Raw genomic sequence first — 27,662 nt, 5'->3', positions numbered from 1 at the left:
ATCATGGGCTCACCCCACGGAGCTGTGTGAGTGGGCAGACAGTTGTGCCCGGTGCCCCGGAGAGTCCCAGGCGCTGAATCCAGCACTGGGGGCGGCCAACCCCTTGGTCTGGGTTGTGCAGTAGTCCTGGTGCCCTCTGCTGGCCACGTCTGAAAACACAGGCGGCCTCTCGCCGCATCGGGCGGACCTTACCGGAGGCCAGACGGATGGCGAGGTGGGAGGGCGGCCCCCTCATCCCAGGGGATGGACCTGGTCTCTCCTGTGTGCACCTCTGGGGCCCTGCTCTCTATACTGTGTGCCTAGGGATGCATCCCTTTTTCCTTGTCTCTCCATGGTAGAAAGACCTTGCACCTGGCTCGGGTCTTCACTGGCTGTGTAGCCCTGGGCAAGCTGTCCAACCTCTCTGGACCTTGTTTTGCTCTCTGAAAGGTCTCACCCATCTTCAAAGTCCATTACAAATGCCGGATCCTGTGTGTAATCGTCTCCCGAGCCGTCTCACCTTTGGCTGCTGAGGCCTGGAGCCTCTCTCTCCGGCTCTCCACACCTTGAGGGCAGAGGTTCCCTCCTGCCTTTTCGCTTTTTTGAATCCCCCCAAGCACCCACAACGCTGTCTTTACCCAGAGCAGGCACTCACTCAGCAAATACCTGTTGAATTGATTTGTGTTAAAATGGCTGCCTGGGACTAGTGATTCCCTCAGGTGCCTCCTCTGCTCTGATTCTTTTTCATTCCAATTGTCGCTTGTGGGTTGGTCTCATTCCCAGGTGAGACTTTAGATCCTAGAGGGCAGTGTGAGGGAATAGCTGGCCTGGTGCTTTAGCGAATATAGAAAGCAATTCTGACATTGTGAAGCAGTTACGCACGGGGTTCTCTATCCCTCACTCAGCAGCACATTTCCCAGCGCCCGACAGGAAGAGCCAGGCTGTAAACAACATGCTAAGGCGGGACTCCTGCTCCGTCCCTCCCGCCACCTCCCGTGTGCCTCCCCTCCTGGCACCTCCTCGCCCCAGCACCCCTCTTCTGTGGAGTCTCCTTCCCTGGCTGGTGGGGACCCCTGCTGCTCCCACCAGCTCCCTCCCCGCCCCACCCTGCTGCTCTCAGGAAACGGTGGCGGGCTTGAGAATGAAGCAATCCTCGGTCTCATCAGGGTTCTCAACGCCCTCCCCGACATGGCAGACTCTTCTCCAAGGCTGCTCCTGCGCAGCAGACACACTGCCTCTTGGAAACGACAGTAACAGCTAATGTTTATTAATAGCTCACAGTGTGCTGGGAGCCTCTCCGAGAGCTTTGCACACATTATCTCACGTAATGTTTCTAATAACCCTCAACGATGGCTCTGTTATTATCTTTATTTTATAAAGAGAAAGCTGATGCACAGAGAAGTTAAGCCACTTGCCTAAGGTCACACAGCTAGAGAGTGGGAGAGCCCACATTCCAACCCGGACAGTTTGATTCCAGAGCTCATGTTCCTGACATTCCTTCAGGCAGCAGGATGCCTGGGGTGGTGGACAGGGACTGGGCACCTCTAAGACACACACACACACACACACACACACACACACGCACATACATACGTGCACACACACAGCCTAAACACATGCACAGCTGTGTCTCTTGTGCTATGCATGTGTGAACATTCCAGTGACAGTCACACACGCCCATGTGTGTGTCTTCACTCATGCACTCTTGTTAGTCTGTGCATATGCAATGCTCTCAGCACTGTTTGATAGAACTTTCTGGCGTGCAGAAAGTGTGCTATGTAGACAGCATAGACTATCTACCACTGTAGCCACTCTTTACTTGTGGCTGTTAAACCCTGGGCATGTGGCTAGTAAAACTGAAGAACAGATTTTTAAATTACATTGGAATAAAGTTAATTTAAATGTAAATGTAAATAGCCACACACCACTGTTAGCTACCGAATTGGCCATGCTGACATGAGCTTGCTGTGAGGATGGAGAGAGGTGATGATCAGGTCTCATGGGCAGCGCAGGCCTGACGTGTTAGAGAGCTGGACAATAGACATAGCTTTATTAATAACTACTCAATTACAACAGTGCATATGCATTGACGTGTGCGTAGCTGTCTCTGTCACCACCTAGCCTTGCAGTCAGACACCCCGTCATTCTTTACCAGGGCATTTAAATACTACCCTCCTGACAGTGGGCTCAGGCCCCTGAGTATCTCTCAAGGTGACAAGGAAGAAGGGCTTGGCTCTGGGATGTCTGTGAGTGAGAGAAGTTTGGGGTGGGGACCAAGTGCCTCGCTCACTTGCTGGCACTCAGCAGGATGTGGAGCGGGTGCCTATGGCCCTAGGGTCTTCCCGCCCACTGGCTCCCTGGCCCCAGCCCACAGCCTCCCAGGTACCTGGGGGAATGATTACATCTCTCATTTGTAAGTAAAACAGCAGCATCTCTCTTTGTGTGTCGCTTTTATTGTGTTTTTTACTTTAAAACAGGGGAAACAGGCCAGCGGTCTGCCTTAGGCATTTGGTCGTGGCTCTGGGGGCCAAAGAGAAGTTCCCAAGGGGCTCTTCCCTTCTAGGCGTTCAGAGAAACGAGCCTGCACGGTCAGGCTGGCGGGGGTGGCTGGGTCGGGATATGTGGGCCACAAGGACATGGATCGTGGAGCAGGCTGGGTGGGAAGGCTCCAGCCGCAGCAGTGGGGCAGGGAGGAGGGAGCTCTGCGACCTACATCACCACTGTGAATCTGGCTGACTCACCCCTGGACAGCAGTTCCCGCTCTTCCTGCTGCGTGGAATGCAACCTTGGCATCCTGGGAAAGATGTTCCAAGAAAGGGCAGCAGCAGTGGCCCTGGCAAGGGCTGGAGGGAATGAAGCTACAGCATGAAGGATTTAGGTGGGAGCATGGGAGGGGCAGACCTGGGCTAAGTTCTATTAGATGGTGCAGGACAATTTGAGGCAGGAGGAACAGTTTCCTTTCTCTCATTTATTAATTACAAAGTGAGGGCTGGCAGGACTGGCAGTGTCAGCGTGGGTGAGCACCTGCCTGGAGGTGGGGTGGGGGCATGGGGAAGGAGGACTCCCAGCATCCTCTGTTCCAAGCTTCACGCATGCATGACCTCATAGTGTGCATCACACAGTCTGTGACCTAATTGATGCTCAGTCCACACTGAGGAGGAACAATAATCACATCTAGGAAGTCTTGTTTAATTTGTTCTATTATAAATGACTTTAAATACCATGACATACTGATGCCTCTCAAATTTATACCTCTAGCTCAGATCATCACTCTGAGCTCCTGGATCATATATCCACTTGCCTTCCTAATGCCTCTCCTTGGACATCTAATAGGCCTCCCACTCTTAGCAAGGCCAAATCGGAATTTTGATCATCCATCCCTAAAACATCTTCCTTCCCAGTAAATGGCCCTACTCAGCACTGAGTGCCTCAAATCGTCCTGGGCTCCTCTCTTTCTCCCCACATCACACCTAATCCGTCAACAAGTCCTGGGACCCCTATCTCCCAAACACATCCTGACCCCATCTGTTTCTCACACCTTCACTGCCCTTCTTAATCCATGCCCCATCGTTGCTCCTCTGGCTGTCCCCCTCCACGTCTGCTCTCCTGTAGCAGCTGGCTCCACACAGCAGCTGAAAGATCTCTGTGAAACATACATCAGAACATGGCTCTTCCAATATTTCTTGCTAACCTTAGAAAACAATTCAGACACCCCTGCCGAGCCCGATACAACCTGCCCTGCCAGCCCCTCCCAGCTAATTCTCCCCATTACCCGGGGACGCTCCTGTCGCACTGGTCTTCCTCCTGTCCCTTGAACACACAAAGCCCATTCCTGCCTCTGGGCCTTTGCACCTGCTGTTCTCTCTGCTGGAAGTGCCTTCTCCCGCCATGTCTGCTTGTTGTTTGGATCTTGGCTTCACTGTCAATTCCTCAGAGGAGCCCTCCCCACTCACATGTATACAGCGGCCCCAGTCACACTTCACCTATATGTTTTAATTCTCAGCACAACACTTATGATCAGCTTTTTAATTTTAATTTTTAATTTATCATCTGACTCTCCTCATGGAAATGTGAGCTCCAGGAGACCCAGAGGTTTCTGTGCCATGGTCATCATTGTGACTCCAGCAGTGGCAGAGTGGGTGATCAGTAACTGTTTGTGAATGAGTGAATTATTTAATCCTGATGGTGTTTGTGGGAGAAGGCCTTTGGCCTAGGGGAGAAGTGGGAGCTCATGAATGTGTTTCCTGGACTGGCTCTTGTGTACGAATTGCAAGACTAATTAAACTCATACATATTTGTGGAAATGCAAATATAATTTTATTTACCAATGACTGTAATAAAGGTAAATGCTCCTTACTTAAACAAACAATTCACTTTGGGAATAGAGCTGTAAACAGAAGCAATAAATAAACACTCGTTATTGAGTGCTCGCTGTGCACCCACTGAACTTCACAAGCTGGCTGCTCTGATCTTCCATGGTGGCATCTACACTAAGGAAGGTTGAGGCCCAGTCATGAAGATCTGCTACTCCCTGAATGTGGGTACTTAACCGAAATAGGCACAGGCGCTCTTCCCCAAGCGTATGACTCTTGGGAGCATGGCTGGGCATCTTGGCTGTGCCACTTACTTTCTCTGTGCTCTGGGAAGTTAGGGCAGTTAAACTCTGTGCCTCTGTGTCTTTGTCTGTAAAACAGAAATTGAAATGTTCTCCTAGGAAAACTGGGAACATTAAATGAGATAGCACATTAGAGCACTTGGCATCATGCTGGGGATACAGTAAATGATAAATACATGTTAACAATTCCTCTCTTATTATTGTGATTATGATTATTACCATTATACAAAACTATTCTAGATGTTTCTACATTTTCTCACTTAATTGCCATAATAACTCATGAAGCCGGTGTTGTTATTCTTGACTTACAGGTTAGGAGACGCTCCGAGCTCCAGGAATGAAATGCCTTGCCTCTGGTCATTGCCTGGCTCTCAGACAGGAAAACCCAAGTCTCTGGGCTCTGGATCCAGTGCTCTTTCTATGGCATCACCACTGCCTGCCTTGAACCTGGTTAGAGCCCAGTACTGATGAGGACTCCCCATCACAACCGTCTCCATTTTAACTCTTCAGTCTCTGCATGAACTTAGCACCTTTGACTGTGGTCTCTGAGTAACCCCTCAAATCTTCCCATGCCTTCTCATCCCCAGCATCCAGGAGCTCCCCAAGGGTTGCACCACCCTGGAATCTGAACTCTAAATCCAGCATGAACTTTACATCATAGGGTTAGAGGCTGTGAAACAGGAAGTGTTCTTCAAGGTGACTCATTTCATTTCCATCCCCAGAGGAAGAAATGGAGCTCCACAGGTGCCCAGTGACTTACTCAAAGGAGTTCCTGGACTAGAATGAAAGGCTCACTCCCTTTGGGGAGTGGGAACATGGGTGTCCTCTTCTTGCTACGTTGTCATCTTGTTTATTTTTTCTGTGACAAATACTATTGACAATGAAAACATTTACTAGTATTGAAAAAGCAACTGGTCTTTTCTGGGGACCAATTGATGGCCCCTCCATTCCCTCCAGATGAATGAGAGAGGCTACCACATGGTCTGTGCCGCTGGGTGGGGAGGCTGAAGCTCCAGGGAGGCTGAAGCTTGGGGGACTCTGAGAGATTGATGGGGCTGCAGCAGTTAGAGGCTTCCTAGAGGAGGCTTGGCGCAGTCTGTGCAGAGAAGCAGGCCTTGGCTTGGGGGAAGCAGGAATGAAGAGGGTACCCCTGGTGGGGAAGAGCCTGAGCAGAGGTGCAGAGATGCGACTTACCTCCCAGGAAGGGAGGGCTGAGGTAAGAGCAAGAGCGGCAAGGCCAGGGATGTCCTAGGTCATGAACTCTTTTACTTCTTTTTTTTTTTTCCATTTGTTCAACAGCTACAATTATCTCAGGCTCACCACGTTCCAGTCACTGCCAGATGCTCCACCGAAATCACTGCGTTCCATGTTCACAAGCAGCTCATCTAGGCAGGGTGTAAATTCCCGTTTGCTAGACAGGGAGACTGAGGCCGACCAGTAGGTAAAGGGATTTGTCCAACTCACACAGCTTGTCAGCAAAGCTGCGGTGCTGGACCTCAGCGCTGCCCATTGCACGGCCCTTGTGCTGCTTTCAGAGCCTCCACTCCTCACTGAATGGGCTCTGGGAGGAGCGGGGAATCTGCATGAGATGCTGAGCAGGGGAACGACTTCACAGCTGGGCACAGAATAGCTTCACCATTGAACACAAAGAACTTGCATGTAATGTGTCACCAGAGGAGCTGGCTGGCCTGTATGTGGGTACGTGTGTGTGCTTGCACGTATGTATGTGTGTAAGTGTATCTGTGCGTGTGTAACTACATGAGGATGAGAATTTAAGAGTGTGAGATTGGGATCCACTTCCTGCAAGTGGGGAAGACATGTCTGTTATGACAGTTATAACAACAGCCTAAGGAATCGGTTTTATGACATAAGCAGATGGTTCCAAAAATGTAGGCTGTCATTTCCCCAGGGAAGAAAGCTGAGCCCCAGGGCCCATGAGGCAAGCCACAGGAAGTTAGGGGATACCCAGGAGGGTATCTGGTTGAGGCCTGAGGAAGCTGCAGCATTGTCAACAACCTGGACAGGGAGCTGACCCTGGGGCTCCAGGGACAGACAGCATGACATGCGTGGAGACCCCTAAAGCTGCTTTCCAACTTGCAGATTCCTTGGCCTCATCCTCAGGGAATTCAAAAGTGTGGGGTTGAGCTCAGGAGGTTCGTTTCCCACCAGAATCCCAGGAGATTCTGACACATGTGTTCTGGGAGATGCTGGGAAGGGTCAGGGTCCGGCCTCAGCTGCAGGAAGACTGGGCATACTAAGGGCACCAGTGCCCAACAGCAGCTTGCTGCAGATGCATTGGGCAAGGCACACAGCCAAACCCTGGGTGTGAGGAGGGGGTAGTGTCCTCAGGGGCAAGAGAGGTGGGGACTCCAGATGAGTGAATGGGTAACCGCCAGATCTGTGCCTGAGATCCCAGGATTCCTGGGCAGGCTAGACTGGCCTTCCTCCTGCTGCCTAGTAGCAAAATGACTCAAGCTGGAGCCAGAGGTGGGCTGGGGTCAGGCTTGGGGATGGCCTGCCTTTGTGCCTGCACCCCAAGTAGCTGAATTCAGCCTCCAGGGGGCCCAGAGATAAGGCAAAGAGAAAAGACATCTGTAGCTGGACACGTAGGCTAGGCTCAGGAGCCCTGCGTTTCTGGAAAGAAGGACAGGCCCAGGAGAGCAGAGATGTATTTGGCCAGAGAGCATCTACCCGGGCCCCACTCTGGTCCTTCCCTCAGGACACGTTGCTTCCAAGTGCTGCCTCTGGCCTCGCTGGTAGGGTCTGAGCACCATCTGCTCCAGCCTGGTTGGAGGCGGTGGGGCAGGGGCCTCTCTTTTCCTGTAGCTGCCCCGTCTCTCTCTCCCCTCTCATATATGTGTGTGAGAGGGAGAGAGAGAGAGAGATACATGGCCCTGCACTTGCAGTTGTCTCCAAGAAGAGACCTCAGGGCTACCTTCTGGGGAGCTGACCCCCTCTTCTTCCGGTCTCCCAGGGAATCTGTGGGCAGAATGTGAGAAGATGCCACAGATGGCCCAGCCGTGCATCCAAGAAAGTGGCGAGGTCTCTGGAGGACACTGTCTGACTTTGCGTCCCACCCAACTAGGTTGCCCACAACCACACGTGTGCAGGGCCCTTTCTCCCCACATACTTTTCCCACACTCCTCCCCTACAACTGGCCAGAGGCCCCTCAAAAAGACACCCACGCTCACACACATTTGCAGAGAACTGCAGGCGTGCCCACCCAGGGAGTTGGACTCATCTCTTCTGTTTTTTACATGCACTTGGTAGAAACTGTAGTCACAGACGTACACACAATCTGTCACTAAAAATTGGCCCACCCGAGCCCATCACAGCCCACACACACTTGCATACACTCAGCACGTATGAGCATACACGTCCGCACATCTCCTCATCTCCTCACCCAGGTCTCACAGGCCGGGATTGGAGTGTACTCACTTGGAAGTGGTGTGTGGGCAGGTGCACACTACATACTCGCACCCACGCACATGTATGCACACACATACACATACAGTTCTCACTGCAGCTGCAGTAAGAGGCTCCCGATTCCAGGATCCTGGTCAGACTCAGAGCACTTCATTCAGGCTGTGGACAGACGTGGTCCAGGTGTGAGATACCCCTGGACCCTGAGCTGGGAGGGAAAGGGTGGGGCTCTGCCAGATAGCAAGTCCCAGGATGAGGGAGCTTTGCAGCCTTGGAGGAATGAAGACAACCCTCTGGGCATCATCCCCTCTCTTTCCAGACCAGTGTAGAAAACACAGCTCTCCCACACGTGACACACACTGACCCACACAGCACTAATACACACGTGCACGCTCCAGCAGAACCACAGGATGCAGTGTAATGCAAAACCCATGGCTACAACATGAATCTACATGGCACACCTCTAGCAGACACACCACAGCCTGCACTGTGTCAAAGTCCCCAGAGGTGTCCACCAAGCCTCACCCCTTGCAGCTGGCTGGCACGGTTTGTCTATGCAGGATGGGGCAAAACATGCAGTACCTCCAGTGACAACCCCTCATGTCTCCTGTCCAGCACATGTAGCTCAAGTCAGTACTGCGAAAGCAGGCTATCCCATCGTCCCGGGACAGACTCAGCTTCCAAATGGTCAGCTTATCCAGCAGATGGAGGAAACAGAGAACTCATTCCTGGATCCTCAGGATTTTATTTTAAAGAAAAGAAAACCATAGGTTTCCTGTTCCCTGGCAAACTCCTTACCACCATTAACCCTTTGCTCAGTGTGTGTGTGTGTGTGTGTGTGTGTGTGAGAGAGAGTATGTGTGTGGAGTATGTGTGTGTGTATTCTCTTAATACAGCTGAGCAGGGCCACCTTCTCTTTCAAATGTGTTCCCATAAGCCAACAGGAGCCTCCCAGGCTGGAGCAGGTTTGGGTGAATGGCTGAGGGCTGGGTGTACAAAAACCTTTCTCACTCAGCCACAGCCGAAGGTAGCCTGAATGCTGGTCTCCAGGAGAGGCTGCGGCTGTAGACCTACCCTGCTCCTCTCCTTCCTTCCCAGTTGCCACCTGCTGGAGGCTGCCTCTTCTGCTCACAGGCCTCCCCTTACCTACATGAGAGCTATCTATAGCCAGTGCCTGGGGCTGGGTGGCTCTTGGAAAGCCTGCCCAAAATTTCTCCAGGTCCTGCCTTTGGTCTTGGTTAGATGAACAGAAATTTGGCCAAGATCCTGTGGGTTGACGCAGAAGGGAGATTGCAGGGGGAGTGCTCTCAGCAAATGCCTTCTGTTTATTTGTTGACTTCTAATGAGGATTTGGCCACAGCCTTTATGGGGACCCTGTGTTCTCGTCTCCCTTCTAAGCTGGGCCTCTGTCATCTCACTCTCCAAACCAGCTGCTTTTACTTCTTGTTAACAAGTTAGGTGGATAAATTGTGTCTCTGGTCTTGTGGTTAATTAAGCCTTGTCTTTAAGGAGTGACATGTGAGTGTGTGTGTCTGTGTGACGGTATGTATCTGGGTCCTTGTGTGTATCTCTATGTGCACTTCTTCATGAGTGCCAGAATGTTTCTATATGTGTGTGTCTATGAATGTGCTTGTGAATGTATCTGCATTTTTGAGTGTGTGTGTGTGCTTGCATATATGAGTATCTGTATGAATGCCTATTTCTGAGTGTGTTCCTATGTGTGTCTGTGTGTACTGATTTTTGAATCTCTGTGTATGTGTGTATCTGTATGAGGGTGTGTCTGTGTGAGTTATCTCTGTGTTTCCATAAATGTGTACACATCTCTCTCTCTCTGTGTATGTTTTCAGATCCTCCATACAAGACAGTGTGTGATAATTTAAGAAAACATTAGCCAGTAATGTCCCAGGGCTTCAGTTTTCCCATCTGCAAAATGAGGGAGATGTAAGAGATGATCTTTTTATTTACTTCCATAAAGGGAGTGTGCAGTCAAGGAAGTGTGGCCGGCTTGAGCATATGACCAATCTGGGAGTATCTAACCTCAGTCAAGTTACTGCTCTCTGAGTTTCCATTTTCTTGGCATTCAAAGGGGCACAGTGACATCTCTGTCGAAGCTTTGTCACGAGGATGTGATGAGATAAAACAAATGAGAGTCCATGTGAGTGTCACTGTCCTGTAGTAGGTGCACTGCCAATATCCCTTCCCACCCATCCTCTGGCCTTTGTGCCACCCCTTATGTGCTGTTTCTGAGAGTGAGCCGGACCCTCAGAGCTGATGGGGGTGCTGATAGGAGTGCTGACCCTTGATGCATGACAGTGACCCTGGACCATTTTAACTTTTATACCATGTTTTCCCTTCTCATATGATCCTCACAATGACCCTAAGCAATGGGTTGAGTAGGTGTTGCTGCAGTGATGTGAGAGCAGAAGGTCCAGGCTCTGAGCAAGGAGGTGAGGACACTGGTCCATGGGAGAGCCAGAGCCAGGGTGGGGCAAGGGCCCAGGCATGTGGTTCCTATGTGGAGTACATCCTTGGTGTGCCAGCTACCTCTGCAGCAGGCAGTGTCCAAGGCACTAAACACTGCCCACCCCCAGAAGCTCTGCAACATCCAGGCCTCAATGATCAGGGCCAAGCTGGAGGGGCCTGTGCATGAGCCCCAGACACAGGCGGACCACCTGCTGAGCAGATGTGTGGAAACAGCCCTCCCCTCAGGAATCAAGGGGTGACTGGTGAAGTGGGGCCAGTCACTGCAAGAGCTGGTCCTGATTGTCTGCAGGAAGCAGAGTACCCTTCTCTCAAACAGTCTACGCTGTTGTGGGTGCCCAAAGCCAGATTTATTAGTCTCATCACTCACTTTATATAAAGGATTTGACTCTAAGTGGCATTTGCTGGTTTTCTGAAATCTAAACCATCCTAGAGCAGTATGACCAGGACCCTGGAGAGCAGAGGAGAAGGCAGCTTCCTGTTACTGCCTGAGCCTAGTCTCACTCATTTGCACATTTAACTTTGGGCAGGTTTGTGACAGGGAAAAAACTACTCCTTGAATGAAGGTCGCCCTTTGGCCAGGGGCTGCCCTGCAGGCCAGGCCTCACGAATCTGCCTGCCTGGTCAGCAGGTACACATTTGCCCCGATCCCTATTTCACCGGTGACCCCTTCCCTGCCTTGCTGGCACCCATCCTGAGCCGAGCCACTCTGCCGTATCCTGGCAAGATCTGACCAGGCTGTAATTTTCCTTCATGATCCCTTTTTCATTTTTCTTTATAAAAAAGGTATCAATTGTACCTGGTTGCAATAGGGATAAAAAGAGGTACTATATAAGAAAGTATTTTTCAGATTAAAATGCTATATAAATAGAAGGCATACTATAATATAAATAAAATACATAATTTAACATCTATGATACAGTGCACAAGACGCATGGTCCAACTTCAAATGACCAAAACACTCTTATATATAGGTTACATATGTGCAGTATAACATATCACTTAATCTGGTATATAACGTGGTTGATAGTATGTCCTGTGATCCACACAATTACATAATATCTTATGACATATCATAGTCCCAGCTCAGAGAAAAGTAGAATCAAAATCAGTCGACATTAGGCTATTTTGGCATTCGAAACACAAGCCCCAGATTTGTGATTTTAACAGCTGAAGCTGGGAGGAAGAAAACTAAAAATACTAATGGGGAAGATGTCTCCATCAACTGGCAATGTGGCCCAATGGGTGGGGGGATCCGTGGGAAGAAAGAAACCCCAAGAACAGGTCTGGGGAGGGGGCTCAGCAGGGAGAGGGGCCTCTCGGGAGGAGCTGGAAGAGTTGGGCTTGGCAGTGATTGTTCCTACTATTTATGAAGCCAGATGAGGCGCTATAGGGCTTGCGGTGGCCCCTGTGTCTGCTGATTAGCTGGAGATTATATTGATGATGTAATAAAAATTCACTTTGTCTATTAAGTTTCACCAGGACAATCAGGGAGAGATTAGATAAAAATCAGGGGAAATGAATAATGGAATGGAGGAGGAAAGCCACACGTCTCACCCCTGCCATGGTCCCTGCCTACCTCCTCTTTTTCCTGCCCCCAAGGGAGCATGAACCAAGAAGCCCCTGCCCCGCACCCAGGCCAAGCTAAGCTGAAATTTCCCCAGAGCTAGGCGCTCTTAGGAGGGATGTGGTGTTCCAGATATGACGTTGGTTTAAGTTTACGGACCATGTTTAATATTTGATTAAACCTTTGGCATGGCAGCCTCTGTGATCCGCAGGCCCCACTGGGAGCCCAGCAAAGAGATCAGCCCGTCCGCTGACTGCCTGGGTCCCTCTCTGCTGCAGCAGGGGAGGTGGAGTTCTGCTTGGGCAACGGAACTCGAGGCCAGGCAGACCTGTGCTGCCTCCCAGTAGACAGAGGCGTCCCTGCCTCACGCTGGCTCTCTCTGGCCTGGCCTGTGCCAGAACATTCCCCCCGATTAGAGATGTTTCTTTGGGTTAAGGACGCGGCTCTAAAAGGTCCCTGTTAAAAGGCACGTGGCAACAGAGATGGTAACACATTCATGTCCATTAGCTGCCAGGGACACATCTGCCCAGTTTGATTTGTCAGACCAGCAAGGGGCAAGACATTGGAATGTTAGGAAAAGGAGGTCACTTTTGGTTGGGTACCATTGCTTGAGAGTCCTCAGTCCTGGTTTGGTGGCCTGGGGGTTGGGGTTGGGGTTTGGGACTTGGGGTGGGGAGTGCAGAGACTGGATGACTGGGAACTAGGAGGGTACTGGAAGACCAACACTAGTGACATCCATATCCCCACAGGGAACTGAGTTTTTCAGTCACTCCAGCTCTATGACTGAGTCCAGTTCTGTTCTCCCCTGAGAAATCCCTGGGGTCAGGAAGATGCCAGGGATTGTGGTCTGTGGAAGGCCTACAAGAGGGGACTCTCCCTCCCCTAAAGAGCCAGCCCCAAAGGCCACCTCATCCATGACTGCCCTCCTGGGCTGAGTTTCTCTTCCAGAAATGGGAGAAATATGCCCATTCCACTGTTCTGCTGCAGTAGAAAACATCTGCTGAGGACTTTGCCCTGGTGTGCTGTCCACAATGGGGGCAGTTCTTCCTGGGACCTGCCAATGTTTTTCCAGCTGCAAGACCAGTGTCACCCCAGGAAACTCTGTCCCCAGCTTCATCGCCATGGCCTGGCTGCCATCCAGCCACTCCTGTGCTGGGGGCAGGAGCAGAGGAAGGGCGAGGGTGCGGGAAGGTTCCAGACCCTGGAACCCTATAGTTTATTGTTCAGGACGTTCAGCTGAGTGAGTGGGGGCAATCTGGATGCCTGCCTTGGTGACAGCAAACATGGCCACGGGTTTAAATATTCCATGAGTAATTTCTCGGCCCAAGTGGGCTGCAACCGGGACAGCTGAAGGACACTGCAGCCCCAAAGCAGGTGAGGACAGCCCTGGCAGGTTCGGCATGTGTCACTGACTTCTTCGGAGTAACAGCAACACACCCACCCACCCCTGACTGATTCTCCCTCAGCCAGGCTGGCGGCAGGTCCAGATTTATTCAAAATGAGAAATTCCTTTGTCCACCATTCTGAGAATGAGATTTCATTGCAGAGGGACAAAAACAAAACACAATGGAAAGAAACAAAACACAACTCCCCGACTTGTCAGCTCTCCAGCCCTCCTGCTCTGTCCCGTTCCCATCTGCCAGGCTGGGCTTATGCCGTTCTTCTCTATGTGGGAATCTGGCTCAGAGCCAGTGTCCCTACCTGATTACTCATCTTTCGGGGGTTCCCACATTCCCCCAACAGGGCATTTACATGCGACAGTTTTATGTTTGTGGGGTTGCTGTCTTCTATCACATCTCAAGTTATTTTGTGGCAGTGAAAGCGGGTCCCCCACCTTGTCGGAACAGAGCCTGACACTCAGGGCACCTGAATTAGACATAAATCTGCACCTCCGTGAGGGAGGCCTTTGTCTCCCCTGTCAGACCCAGGGGCGTTCCTGCAGAGGGCCATGGTATGTCTCCCCCACAGCCTACAATTTCCTACCCGCTCCCTGCTCTGCAGAAACCTGCCTCTGCATGATGAGGGTGAGTGTGGAGAGGCATGGGGGCATCCCAGAAGTCAATGGCAGTTGGTTCAGTGACTCCCCAACTCTCACCCCAGCAGGCCCCTCCTCCAGCCTTGGCTGGTCTGCAGGGATGCTCTCCTCCTGGCTGTGTGGCCTCTGCTGCGGACTAGCCCTCTTAATCACTGGCTCAGCCAAGACAAGGTCAGAACATTCCAAGTTAATGTTTTGCTGAGAAACTTGAGAGACTAAGGGAGAAACAAACCAAAGCCCTGGTGATGGCATAAGGGGCAGATGGGGGTCTTGAACTTGAACCCAAAGGGTACAAGAGCCTGGCTTTTGCTGGCTCCAGCGGGGTGGTTCAGCCTGCATGTATGGCCCTTCCTGCCTGGCTTCCCACCCATCTCAGCTGGGTTCTCCTGGAGGAAGGGTGTCCTCTGCAGCTGGTGTGTGGCTGGCCAGCCCTTTAGGAGTGTGATCTCTTGTTCTAAGGCCTAAGCTGCTGTTGTGATCTGATCTACCCAGTAGTCATTCACCACAGCTCAATAACGTGCTTTTCCTGCACCGAGACATCACCCTTTAACTCGCTGTTCCTCTCTTTCCCCTGGGGACCCAATTCAGCTGCCACGTCCCAGGCTTCGCCGTTTGTTCCTCGTTCCGGGGGATTTCCAAACTTGCCCAACAGAATGGCAACAGAATTTACTCTAAAATAAATCTAATCATTTGCTTATTGAAATAGTCAAGATGACAGTACAGATGAAGGTCTTATTTTTCAACAAAAAGATTTTTTTTTTTAATTGGATAAGAAAATGAACCTGGAAATAAGCCAGTCTTACTCTGTGTCTTTGTCACTGATGATAAACTAGGCTTAAGTTGCTCTACTGGGGCCTCCACTGGACCTGGGTGGTGAGTGCACCAATTGATCACTAATCTGTGGGTTCTCCACCCGGGCTCATTCATTTCATCACACCCAGCATGTGAGTGTGCCACATGCTTGTGGAGGGCATTTGGAGATTCCTTTGCAGAAGTTCAGGGACACAGCAGTTTGGAGATGGACCCATGTCAGAGCCCAAGTATGCAAAAGATTCTGGTGCTTTGCTAACAAGCCCCCAACATATGGAATTAAGAATAAAAATCATACTAAATCATATACTGTAATTATTAATTTTTGAAATGAAACGAAACTCACATGGATACAGAAATGACAATATTTTTTGGGTTTTCTGATCCTCCTCTCTGGCTTTGTGTTCCCTGTTTTGCTGGTGTCCCAGGCTCACGCCTGGCTTGTCAAGTGAGGAAAATGACCTGGAGAGTCCCCAACCCGTGCAGGGAGCTGCCGTGCAGAAGGAGCAGCCAACACTGGCCGGGGTTAGGGGTAGGGTGTGGGAGAGGTTTGGGTTGGAGCTCCTGGGGTGAGGCGGGGCCTGGGCTGCTGCGGGAGCTGGGCAATTCAGACTGGGGCCCGCAGTGTGTGTGGAAGAAGTTCTTCGTCTCACCGTCAGAGGGCAGGTGACAGCTGGAGGAAAGAGGAACCCTCCCCCAACACACAATTTAAGGGCTTCCTCCCCAAGTATGAAAAAGGTGTAAAGAGGTGGTCTAGCTTCTGGGCTCTCTGCTGTTCTCCCTAGAGCTACCTAGAGCCAGGCTTTGTGACCGAGGAGGGGAGAGGACACTTTGGGCGGAGGACTGAATGCTGGTGCCAGAACCTACACTCCCCGTATACCCTCTGAGGCTGTGCCCAGCCTGGGCAGGGATGGGAGCCAGTTTGGGGGCCTGGGAACTGTCTGGGGCAGCCTTGGGGGCTGGGGCTCTGCAAGGAAGGCTGGGTTGTGTGTACTGGGGAGGGAGCGGCAGTGACCCACAGGGCTCTTGGTCCCGTGGGATGGGAGCACCTGGGTGGGACCCTGACTGCACAGAGGCCAGGGGACCTTCTTGCCTCTTGGTGACCCTGGGTAAGTGGGAGAGCAAATCAAAGAGGGTGGGATGCGGCCGATCAACTAGGGCCTGAGCTGTTTCTTATGAGAAGGGGAGCACCCTACCTCAAGCAGCCCCATCTCCCATCCAGCGACAGGCCCCATTTGCTTGCCCTCCTTTAGGACCAAAGGCATCCCCTACCACCCATCTTAGCAGCCCCTTTCTTATTCATCATCACGCCCACCATGGGGCCTGGACTCTAAGGCAGGCTCCCTTTCTGTTGCCTTGACAACTCTGAAAACAGAGAAACGTAATGAACAAAAAGCCTGTTGGACCTTTGGCTGTCACCAGAGACACTTCCTGACTGCCCTCTTTCCATTCTGAGGAGTGCCCAGACACGGGGGTTCGCTCCTTTTCACTTCTTCCCCAGGACACCCTTCCAGGTGTTATCTATGGCTGCCAAGAAGGGCCAGGGATGTCCTGAGACAGGGCTCTTATAAGCAAGAGAGTGAGGGGTCCAGGACTGCCCCAAGAGAATTTCATGCCTTCCCTTGGAAGGACGTAAAGGCTTTCCTTCTCACTCACTGGGGCTGAAAGTAAGCCTCAGTGAGAAATGGCTTTCTGAAGTCCAAGATATTCCCACCCTACCAGCAATGCTGACAGGGCAGCACCCTGAGTCCCTGGCTCTGCTGATCCCAAGAATTTAATCACAGTGATTGATCTGATTGGAGGCCTTTCTTTTCCTCCCGGGATACCCAGGCTGCAGAGTGTACACTGGCATCTCCTGGAGCCAGTATATGCCACCCTGGTAAAGGGACACGGCTTCAGGCTTATGCCACCCCTTTGGAGAGAGACTTCTTTACACAGTGGGGCAAGTATGCTTTCCGTGCCTCATCCGGTGAGACCAAGCCAAGCCAAGTATTGATTTGACAGAAAGATATGGATATGTTGGACGCATAATGGTTAAGGGATCCTATTTCCTTCTTTTCCTGTTCAGAGTACACCTCTCCTCCACCCCACCCTGTTGAAAAGCAAAGGCCGGATGAGGGAGAGTGTTCTCATCGGTCACTCAGGGACGCCTCTGTTTCCCGGTCTCCTTGCAGGAGTTCAAAACCATAAAGCCTCTGGGAAAAAGGACCCCCTCTCCCACCATGACAACCTCTCCCAAGATCTTCGCCTCGCTATATATTCTTAGAACCAGTCAATATGATTAATTTTACATGGGCATAATTTCCGGCTATTGTTGTGGAGTCCTCCCAGCCTCACCCATCAATGGCGACATGATACAGTTTCTGGTTATATTGGTCAATCAAGATATTGATATTATTAATAATGGATATCTATATGCTGACCTTTGTCCACACAACTGAATCACTCTGGGCTGGCTGTCACATTGCTTTAAGAGGTATTGATAAGCCCGTTACCGGAAGGGCACATACAATCTTAGGTGTATACTTTTCACTCACCTTCAAGCATCCCCTGTGAAAATTGACCTTTGTTGCATGAACTGGTGTGGGTACTGTGGCATGTGGTATGCAAAAGAAAGTGTGCGCATATGCTTGTGTGGTGAATGTATGTGTGTGTGTATGCGAGAGTGTTCACGTGTATGTAAGTGTGTGTGTGAGTGTGTGTATGAGTGTGTGTGTGAGAGTCTGTTTTGAACACCATCCCTTTTAGAGCTGATCAAATAGTCAATTACAGCATTATAGGGAGGTAGCAGAATCAGAGAGTTCCTACAAATACACTGTGATGTAGCGTTTGATCTTTAGATGCCTCTTGTCTCCGAGGACTTGCGCAAGGAGGCTTGGCTTTATAAGGATATTATTAGGTTGATGCCTCATTCTCTCAATTTACCTGCCAGGCAAGAGACAGCACTCACTGGGAGCAGTCTGGCCAGAACTAGCCACTGGGAGGTGCGCTGACGCAGGCTTGACTTTGGGCATACGCTGCTCTCAGCCTCAGTCTCTATCTGTACAGTGACAACAGTTAATTCAGCTCTACTTTCTAAAGACCAGAGAGGGGAAGTTTACTGACCTCAGGCTCTCAACCTTCTGTACCAAAACTTCCAATCATATAAAAGCCTGGCATGCCAGCAGGCCTGATTGATTACATGGTGAGATGTGGCCCTTTAACTTTTAGAGGGGAATGGGTTTGTGTAGGTTTATAGTAGAAGACATGCTTTTTGTGCTCGTGTGTATTTGTGCATGGTCACACAGACCTCATTGCTGTGCATCTCTGTGACTGCTGTCGTGCCTACCTGCATGGAAGGTGGTGTCAGGGTCAGTGCCTCTATCAGTTCGGTCTACAGTGATCCCATCCTGTTTGAACTCAGACAGCCTCACTTGTCAGGGATGCCCCCTTGCTTGTCCCTGTAAAGGGAAACTGGCTAGCTGGAGAGATCTTTTGGATCCTCAGACATAGTGTATGAATAAACCAGACATGGATTAATTAGGTGTGACTGCATCATTAAATTAGAATAATGAACAAACAGCCACGTATGGCATTCAAATCTGCCTAGAACGACTCCAAGGGTTGCTTTCAAGTAAGTCACCTGTCAATTTGTAGGTCTTGGGGACTCTAGAGAGTGAGGTTCCTGTCACATCTTAAGAAGTGGCTTCTTTAGGCACTAACTACTCCGGGCAAGGACCATCCTTCAGTGGGCACCAAGACTCCACAACTGAATCCAAACAATGACTTGGTTCAATACAGCATCATCTATGCCCGCTTCAGCTGTGAGCATTTCTCAGTGTGAAATATGACAGTAGCACAGGTGCTCAAGAGATGGGAGGGAGAAGTTAAGAGGTGTGGGCAGCGGATGTGAAATGTATTGATCCCATAATATTTATGTGGATGTGCACATAGTCGCTTGTGCACATGCATATGCGCATGCACACACACACCCCTTTTGTGTTTCTAGAAACTCCTTTTTCTTCTGCTGCTACTCCCCATTTCAGTCAGATTGATTCAAGGGTGAACCAAGTTGTGTAATTTTAGGAACAGCTGCTGAACTGCAGCACCCTGCCCTCGGAGGACAACAGTTCTCACAATCCTGGTCCTTGGACACAGTGGCTGTGCAGAAAGGATTGTTTGTCTTTAACAAAGAGGAGGAAGCCTACAGCTAACAGGGAAGAAAATGGGAAACTAGCTTGAGTTGCTGGCCAGCTGTGGAATAGCCTAATACATTGGGGCTTTGTTCGAAAGATGTGTTAAGTATCTAGAAACCTTTGATCTGTAGCCACTCTTAACAAAGGTGATAATTAATTGAAGCAGAGTGTATTGCAATAAAGTAACATTGCGGTCAGTTTATGCGTTGTCCAGAGCTGGCCTTCGGAAGTCTCTGTCAATTAAGCTCTTGTTGGAGGCCAGTTCATTATCAATTTTTTTCCTGAGTTTGATCAATATTTTTGGCTGTTCTGTCCCCACAGAAGGAGGACTATGTCTGTCTCCATGAGGGCACCCATTTATTTCCATCTTGCAGATGGCCACATAGGATTTGTTCCTGAGCTGAGCTGCGGGGAATCACTCTATTTGAAATTCTCAATCAGCTCACGCTAGAGGAGAGATACAAGGAAGGATAAGAGAAACCAAATGTGGACAAGTAGAAGGGGAGAAACCCTACAAATGGATGGTCCTGAAAACATCCCCTTTTACTTTTTTTTTTTTTCTTTGAGACCGGGTCTCACTCTGTTGCTCAGGCTGGAGTGCAGTGGTGCGATCTCCACTCACTGCAGCCTCCACCCAGTCTCAAGCAATCCTCCCATCTCAGCCTCCTGAGTAGCTGGGACTATAGACTTGCACCACCATGCCCCTCTAATTCCCCTTCTACTTTTGAGGACTCAAAAATCAAGGCAATCACCTTGGGCTTCCTACCTGACTTCCTTCTTTGTTCCAGTGGGTAGGGTTGCGGCTTGGGCTTTATACCCACCTAGGGCTGTGGGGAACTTGATGGGTGGAGATGGAGGAAGCTCTTAGGGCAAGTACATCAACACTGGAAATTCCTCTGCTGCTTTTTCTACCCGTGTAACTGTTTTGCGTGTGTGTGTGTGTGTCTATTCTGGTACCTTTAACTTCTCTTATGTTGCCAAATGGAACACGTATCTCCTTCAGGCCCCACTTTGGAGTTTGGGTGGATATCTTAAATGGCAGAGAAGACAGAAAAGGAGAGGAAAGATGATGAAAGGGCTTCAGTGAAATTGTGGGGGGTGGGAGGGTGCTCTGTTCTACTCCCCTAGGCTGTTTGGGTAGGACTGGATGCTTTCTGCAATTCTTGGAGAGGCTATGTATCTACAGGCCTGCAGGAAAGGAAGAGGTAAAAGGAGCGGATTTTCTGCTCTTGTTATAGAGAGTCCAAAAGGAGGGCAACCGGCTCCCTGCCACGCCCTGCTTGGATTTAGGTAAAATGCAGTATTCTGCTTGGAGGGCCTGACTTGACTGAGCTGGTCAGGTTGTGTGTGTGTGTGTGTGTGTGTGTACACTATAAAAGGAAAGTAGCCTGGAATACCAAGGGGCAGTGAATAAGGTGGGAAATGCAGTGGGTGAAGGGAATTAGCTGCAGCTGGCCACTCAGATTCCAGATGGAAGGTCATTGCTAAAATGAGTCAGTGGGTGAGCAGAAGCAGGCTAGCCTTGAAAGGGTGATGGGTGGGGAATGAGGATGGAACCCTCCTCTAAACCAGGACTTCTGGATGGGAATATCAGACAGATAAAACAAAAAATACACCTTCACACTGGGACTTGGATCATTGACAAATCCAAGCCAGGAGTTCTGAGGTGGATCATGTATGTAATGATGAGGACCGCGTCATTCTTTCCAGATTTTTCCCTTTTCTCCATCACCCTTCTCCTTGATCCTGCATATAGCCTTGCAAGATTAAACTGTCCCTAACATCATCTCCACGCCACTTGCATCTGTCATCTCTTCTCTGTGTGTGTGTATCCACACACACATGCTCACTCCAACACCCACACAGGCTGCAGCATCTTCCCTCCTACCCACAGACACATAGGTTTTTACACCCTTTAGCTCTTCTCTCTGCATGTCACATGGGATTTCCCTTCCAAGTTCAAGAGCTGCTGCAGTTTCAGCCACTGTAAACGGGCACTCCCAGCTTCTAGCTGGCATTTTGACCCTACAACTTTCACTTTTTTTTCTCTACCTGCAACCTTGGGCCTTATTCTCTGTTGCACTTCTGTCCTCCAGAGCCTACTTATCCCAGATTCTCTTTAGGTGAGATCCCTCCTGGGTCAGTTTGGAAACTGACCCTCTCCTGATGACATGGAAAGTGTGAGCCCTGGACAGAGGCAAAGTTGAGACCAGCTCTTTTCTCAAGCAAAAAGGTGGTATCTTGGATATCTTCCAAGGCCTCACTCAGAAGCCCCTCTTCCTTCCTGATATAGACGCTGTAATAATGAGGAGGAAGATGCTAATATTAGTGATGATAATGGCCATGATCAAGTTGCTGGAGTGTGGCAAGATCACTGGGCAGTGGGAATACCCTGGGACATGAGCTCCCTGATAGAACTCTCAGAACCTTACTACATGAGTATGTAGGGGGCATAGCAATGGCATGCAGTTTTGTCATTGTTTTCCTTTGCGTTGTTTTCTGGCTATGATTTCATTCAATAAAAGATTTTATTTTGTTGTGTTTGAGAGGCCACAAACATCAAGCCAACTGGAGCAGGTGATGAAGGGAGTGAAAGTATACCAAGGGGCTTATTTCAACCCAATCTAGAATTCCCATTAAAACTGTGTGTGCTTGGGGATGGGAGGGAGGTTGCTAACATCTCCCTGTTGAATTGCACTGAAATCTAGGCCAGCCCTGGTTTCCATATGTGTGGGATGTGCTTAGTCATGCTTGCACATGGAAACATATACGTGCATGTGTGCATATTAATTTATCTCTGTGTTTGTTGATTCCAAGGAAGTCTGTTTAAAAGACAAATGAAATTATGCATAAGCAGCAAATAACCATCAGTCTCTTAAATAAGCTAATCATTTTCTAATATTTTTTTCTTTGCTCTTAAGTAGGACACTTATCAACATCTGGATTTTGGAGTTTGTTTTAATGGTGATTGTTGCTTTGATATGCTTTAGGTTTGTAATGATTGCTATTGATCATTTTCTTTGGTGAAACTTGTTTTTTAAAAAATGCTTTTCTTGTTTTCTGATTATGGCTATTCAGTTTTCCGTATCTCTGACAAGGCAAATCTTTCTTTTAAAAGCTATAGGTGTGTACCCAGCCATTCTGTCAGCCTTTTCCCCTGGACAGAACTGAATTTTTATTTTTCAAAGTAATTTTTAAGAAGTTCATCTTAATTGAGCTCATGCCCATGCTAATACTTCAGTGCACTGTCTCTTAGACTCATTTGAAAATGGAAATCACATAGAGCTTCACAGTTTTAAATCACCTATCTACAGCAGAAAAAAAATCCCCAAAACCCCACAAAACAACGAGCCATCTTGGGTAAAGTCAAGCGGTGGAAATTCAGTGTTCTGAGAATTATTATATCTTAAACACAAATACAAGACATAATTTTATGAAGATGGTCACAAATCACCAAAACATATTCATACCCCCGTCCTTCCTCTTTCTCACAGCTAAACCCCAAATCAAGGGGCTTTAGGCATTTCCTATTCAGGTGTAGTTGAAATAGAAGATTGTGCATGTAGTGGTGAGTGTATTTTAAAATGATACACTCTCTGGAGCTAAATCCACAGAAGATTCTATTACTCTGTCCCCACCCTCCTTCTGGATATAGTGTGGAAGTATGAGGGGCTGAAATCCCTGCAGTTGTGGCTCCTGGGCTGAGAGCCCCCCAGGCTGCCAGTAGAGTACATTTTCCTCCATGCAATGGAGAAAATCTCAAAGCAGAGTGGTTACCCAGGCACAGATCTGTTCTGACTGGATAACAAGAAGGACTATGATGTGGACTTGGCTGTTTAGATTAAAATGCATCGCAGGCTCTGGGAACAAGCACACATCAGTAGTAAAGGCTGTTTAAACCTTTGGGGACAGTCCTATGTTTAGATTACATTAATTCATAAATATTATACTAAATACCACTTAAATTGGACTTAAATGACTTCCAAGATAATGCCTTATAATATGGCTATCCAGAGAGCACTAGTCTTTATATATCCCAGTAACTCAGTCTTTGCTGCCTCCTATCCAGCTAGATAGGACCAAAGTTATGAATGGATTGCTGATTTCTCCATGTGTGATCCACTGTGTAAGTGAGTGTTAACAAGTGTGGGTATGTGTGCATATATGTGTCTTCAGTCACTGCCTCTTTTTGTTCTACAGGAAATGAAAAGAAGAAAATAGAAATAAATTAAAAATGAGAGAAAGGAAGAATTGGACTACTGGGTGACCTGTTCCCTTCTCCAGAGGAGAAAAATTTTACAAGAAGGAGTAAAATTGGCCCTCAGCTCACTTCTGCTGCTACCCGAGGAATTCGTCTCTTTTCTCTTTAATCAGTAGTACAATGTATTTCTTTTTGGAGACTGGAAAAACAATCTTTCCCAAAGTGCTCTAATGGGGGAGAAAAGAAGACTCTGAGTTGTTCCGGACAGTTTGCATTAAACTCAGTTTTCTTCCTTGGGTGTTGTTTTTTTGAATTTTAATTCTGGGCTTTTTTCTTCCTTTCTCTCTCTGCGTAGCACCCAGATACCCCTCTCTCCAATTGCTTTCTGGCCTCCAGGGGGTAAATTTACCTTTATAGTAATCACCCCAGTCCACAGCTGCTCTTTGCTGCCTCCCCAGCCCAACAGCCTTTCTCTGATATGGCTGGGTTTGCTCCACAACACCCACCCACTCCCTCCTCCACAGACTCCCAATTTGACTGGAGTAATTGCCTTTTAAGGTGCACTCTACGCATGGCAGGTATTCCATTAACTCTTAGAACTCCTTCCTTCTTTAGATATCTGAAATGGCAGGTGGCCAACAAATGGAGACCCACCTGAAATCTCATGTGCTTAATTAGTTTTTACTTCTTTTTCTTTTCCTTGTGTCTTCCTTTTTCTTTTTCTCTTTTTTGCCAATAACATAAACATGACATCCAAACTGGAGGCCAGTGTCCTGTGTCTCTCAATTTTGTCCCATACAATTCATTAGAAGTTAGAAATTAAAGAAGGGGAGCGCAAGAGCCACAAATATGCCCTGAAACCAGGCTTAACAAAGGCACGATTCTATCCCTAACCTTATGTTGTCAATTTAGAGATGGGGAAATCTAGAAACCAAATGCAACCCTCCTTCTTCAAGCCTCATCATGCTTTTCAACTTAACAGTAATTAATCACCAATGGCAACCGAGTAATTTTTTAAGGTGGCTGGAGGCTTATTTTATCAGGATTAGCTAATAAATCAGGCTGCATCAATGAAGAAGGAGTTTAAACTCTTCTAGGACTGAATAAACCAGACCTCGGAAACGGTCTCATTTATTCAGTTCTCTGAGAGCTTGCAAGCACTGTTAGGGACATTGTGGCCCAACCTCAATTATAAAAATCAGAAGGATGGAGAAGCAGGAAGTTTCACTGGGAAAATTATATGCTCAGGCTCCGAAGGGTGAGCTGCGACAACGAGGAACCCAGTATGCCGGAGCCACTGGGCCTGCCTGCTACTGACTGAGACAGTTTAGGGGAGAAATTATTTAGAAAATGAAGTTTTGTTCGTCCTAGGAATTCTGGCCAGATATCTATCTATCTATCTATCTATCTATCTATCTATCTATCTATCTATCTATCATATATGTATTACATATATTATAATGATAACCTTCACTACCTCCCTAATGCAAATGATTAAAATTCTACTTCTTTGCTATTACATGAGAGAGTCCAATTACATCAGAAACGAAGTGATGATATCAGGGATTGTAGAAAAGAAACCAAGGAATATTGTTAAAGTTTATCTTCATTTGAAATGAAGAAGCAAGTAAAGTGCTTTAATCCAGATGCCATATGAAGCCCAGCTCCTCACAACTGTCTTTTGCCTCTAGTGGGTTCTAATTTTTTTAACTTTAAAATCTTAAATCACCACAAAAACTGATCATTAAGATGGGCAAAAGGTTTCCCTACCTATGCTTTCTAAATTTTTGTTATTACTATTTTTTAAAACGAGGACATTCAGAAAAACAAAGGTTTGATACAAACCTTGATTAGCTTCTAGGAAGCTTGATTGGAAGGGGAAAAAACTACAAAGATATGGTTGACTTGAGAGGGAGGGAGGGAAAAGAAAGTGTTTTCTTTTTTTCTTCGAATATTGTTTTGAAGACTGCCTCCTCATTCCACCTTTCCAGTCTCTCTTTTGAACAGACAGACATTTTCTCCATATTGGATAAAGGTTGGTTTCTCTCTCCATTACAGCCCCCACCCTCACCCCACCCCAACAAACCCAGTATATTTCCATTCTGCTGTGTTTTTGTGTTACTCAACATGCCATTAACTTTAAGATTTACTCCTCAGCAGGCAAGCTGAAAGATGCTAAAGCCAATAAAAACTGCTCTCTGGGACTCAAACTATGAAGAGTTTGGAGCTCTGTTTAGTATTCGAATGAAGGGAGGGCTGAAGAAAGAGGGTGGTTGTGATAGTGAAAATCGCTGCTGCTTAGAGAGCCAAACAGCTCTGCGCTCTGCACCTAATGTGCTGGAGGATCAGCTGTGTCCATAGCCCATTTGTGGCCAAGGATGAGGCTGCTCTCTATGTGGGGGTGGGTGTGCGTGTGTGTTTTCATCTTTAAAACCACCAGCTGTAACAGCATCTTCGGCGGCTCTCCACACTACTGTTTATTAAAAACGGAACATCCATACACATCCCCTACAACTTCCTTAGCCCCGTGCTCCTTCCCTGCCTGGCGATCAATCTCTCTCAGAAAGCATTTAACTTGCCCACATAGCTCCAGCACCGATTCATCCCCGCTGCACATCCTATATATTACTGTTAGGAAGCGGAGCACTGGGCTAATTTCGTCACCCACCAGCCACCCACACACATTCTACAACTGAACACGTTTGGGGCTCTGCTTTAAAGATAATAAAACAAGGAGAAAACGGCAGGCTGCAGACAATTCCCATGACCACTTTCCTAAAAAGTTGCTGGGTTTTAATTCTTTGATTATTCTGTCTCCCCTTCCCCCAAGCACTCATTGTCAATGATCGCTTCAAGGGAAAAATAATGTACTATAAAGCTCTCTGCATGGTGAGTTTGGGATAAATTAGGGTACACCTTTCAAAATGCAAATCTCGCACACACATATTTTTTTTCCCCAAAGCTCCGCTTTCCTGGGAAAGGGACTATCCAGGCTTGCCAGACCTCCACTCCACCCAGGGGATGGCTGGTTCCTTGCTAATTCTTGCCTTAGGTTTTATCACTGGTTCCTTCAAACATCTACCCCCCCAACCCCCAACACACACCACCATTCACACCACAATCAGATTATTGAGGCACACAGCTCGACAGGGAGAGTTTACTGTTACATTTAAATAAAAATATCTCTTTGAATTTGTCACCTCTCTCCCTTTTAGACGGCTGCGCTCCTGCTACTCTGGCCCGGAGCAAAGGATGAGGAGACCATCTCCTTTAGTATTTCAGCACCACGGCGATGGACAGCACCCTAGGTCCCCGGCCGGCCAGGCGCCCGAGAGTCCGTCCGCTCAAGCGTCCTGGGCTCGACCGGTGCAGCCTTCCCCATTCCAGTCTTTTAAGTCGCTGTACCCAAAAACCCAAGCCCCGTCTCCTCGATCCCCTCTCTCTTTCTCTTCATCGGCGCCCGCTGCTCTCTCCATGGCATCGTTCCTATCAGCACCTCGCCCAAAACCCTGCCTTGCCCCAGCGAGCAGCTCCCCACGCACCCCAGCTCTGGTCTCCGCTGCCCGAGCGCCTCCCTCCACGGCGCCCGCCCGAGGCTTCCCCTCGCTCAGTCAGCCGCTCGTCAGTCGCCGGCCGGCCGGTCGGCCGGCCCGCCCGCTCCTGCTCCCCGGCAAAGTTGGGAGGGAAAGGTGCACTCACCTTTGTGCATGCCTGTGAACCTGTCCTTCAGAACCGTAAGCTCGTAGATTTTGCCAAACTCCTCGAAGAGGGGCTTGAGGTCCTTCTCATCCAGGTTGCGGGGGATCTGCCCAATGAACAGCTTGATGGCATCGTGGTCCTTCATGGGAATGGTCGACGGGTTCCCCGGGCTGTGGCTTAATCCGTTCATGTGCCCGGCACTGCCCGGGCTGCTGCCGAGCCCGTTGGTACTGAGGCTTGCGTTGTCAGCCTGTCCGTTTGCTAACGTGGCCATCTTTATATACATAGAGAAAATCTTCTTTCCTTTTATTCTTTCTCGCTCGCACTCTCTCGCTCCTCTCGCTCGCTCGCTCGCGCTCACACACGCACACGCATACACACACTCGGGTTCTCTCCCCCTCGGTTTCTCTACACCTCGCTCTCCGCTCGCTCTCTGCTCTCTCTCTTTCTCCTCTTCTCTCGCTCGCTCGCGCTCGCGCTCTCTCTCCGCTCTCCCCCCTCTCTCTCCCTCCCTCCCTCTCTCTCCTCTCTCTCTCCCTCTCTCTCCCTCTCTCTCTCCTCTCTCTCTCGGTCTGATCTGATTTTTTTCTCTTTTTTTCTTTTTTTTTTTTTTTTGAGATGGAGTCTCACATTGTCGCCCAGGCTTCAGGGTGCTAAGCAGAACATATCTCTTTCAC

The 27,662-nt window shown here is 48.9% G+C and overlaps 1 protein-coding gene across 3 annotated transcripts in view; it reads right to left on the bottom strand.

Annotated features, from left to right (window-relative positions):
* Positions 1 to 27,594, bottom strand: part of CELF4 (CUGBP, Elav-like family member 4) — a 321,661-nt gene extending 294,067 nt beyond the window's left edge. For all 3 annotated transcript variants that reach the window (XM_011943643.1, XM_011943644.1, XM_011943645.1), the window contains exon 1: positions 26,986 to 27,594. In XM_011943643.1, coding sequence (XP_011799033.1) covers positions 26,986 to 27,271 — 286 coding nt within the window. In that variant the 5' untranslated portion in view covers positions 27,272 to 27,594. The remainder of the gene's footprint in view (positions 1 to 26,985) is intronic.
* Between the last annotated feature and the right edge of the window lie 68 nt (positions 27,595 to 27,662).

This window comes from Colobus angolensis, unplaced genomic scaffold, assembly GCF_000951035.1.
Source record: "Colobus angolensis palliatus isolate OR3802 unplaced genomic scaffold, Cang.pa_1.0 Scaffold220, whole genome shotgun sequence".
Classification (NCBI taxonomy): Eukaryota; Metazoa; Chordata; class Mammalia; order Primates; family Cercopithecidae; genus Colobus; species Colobus angolensis.
The sequence above is the reverse complement of the archived record's forward strand: the minus strand, read 5'-3'. Positions and strand labels throughout refer to the sequence as shown.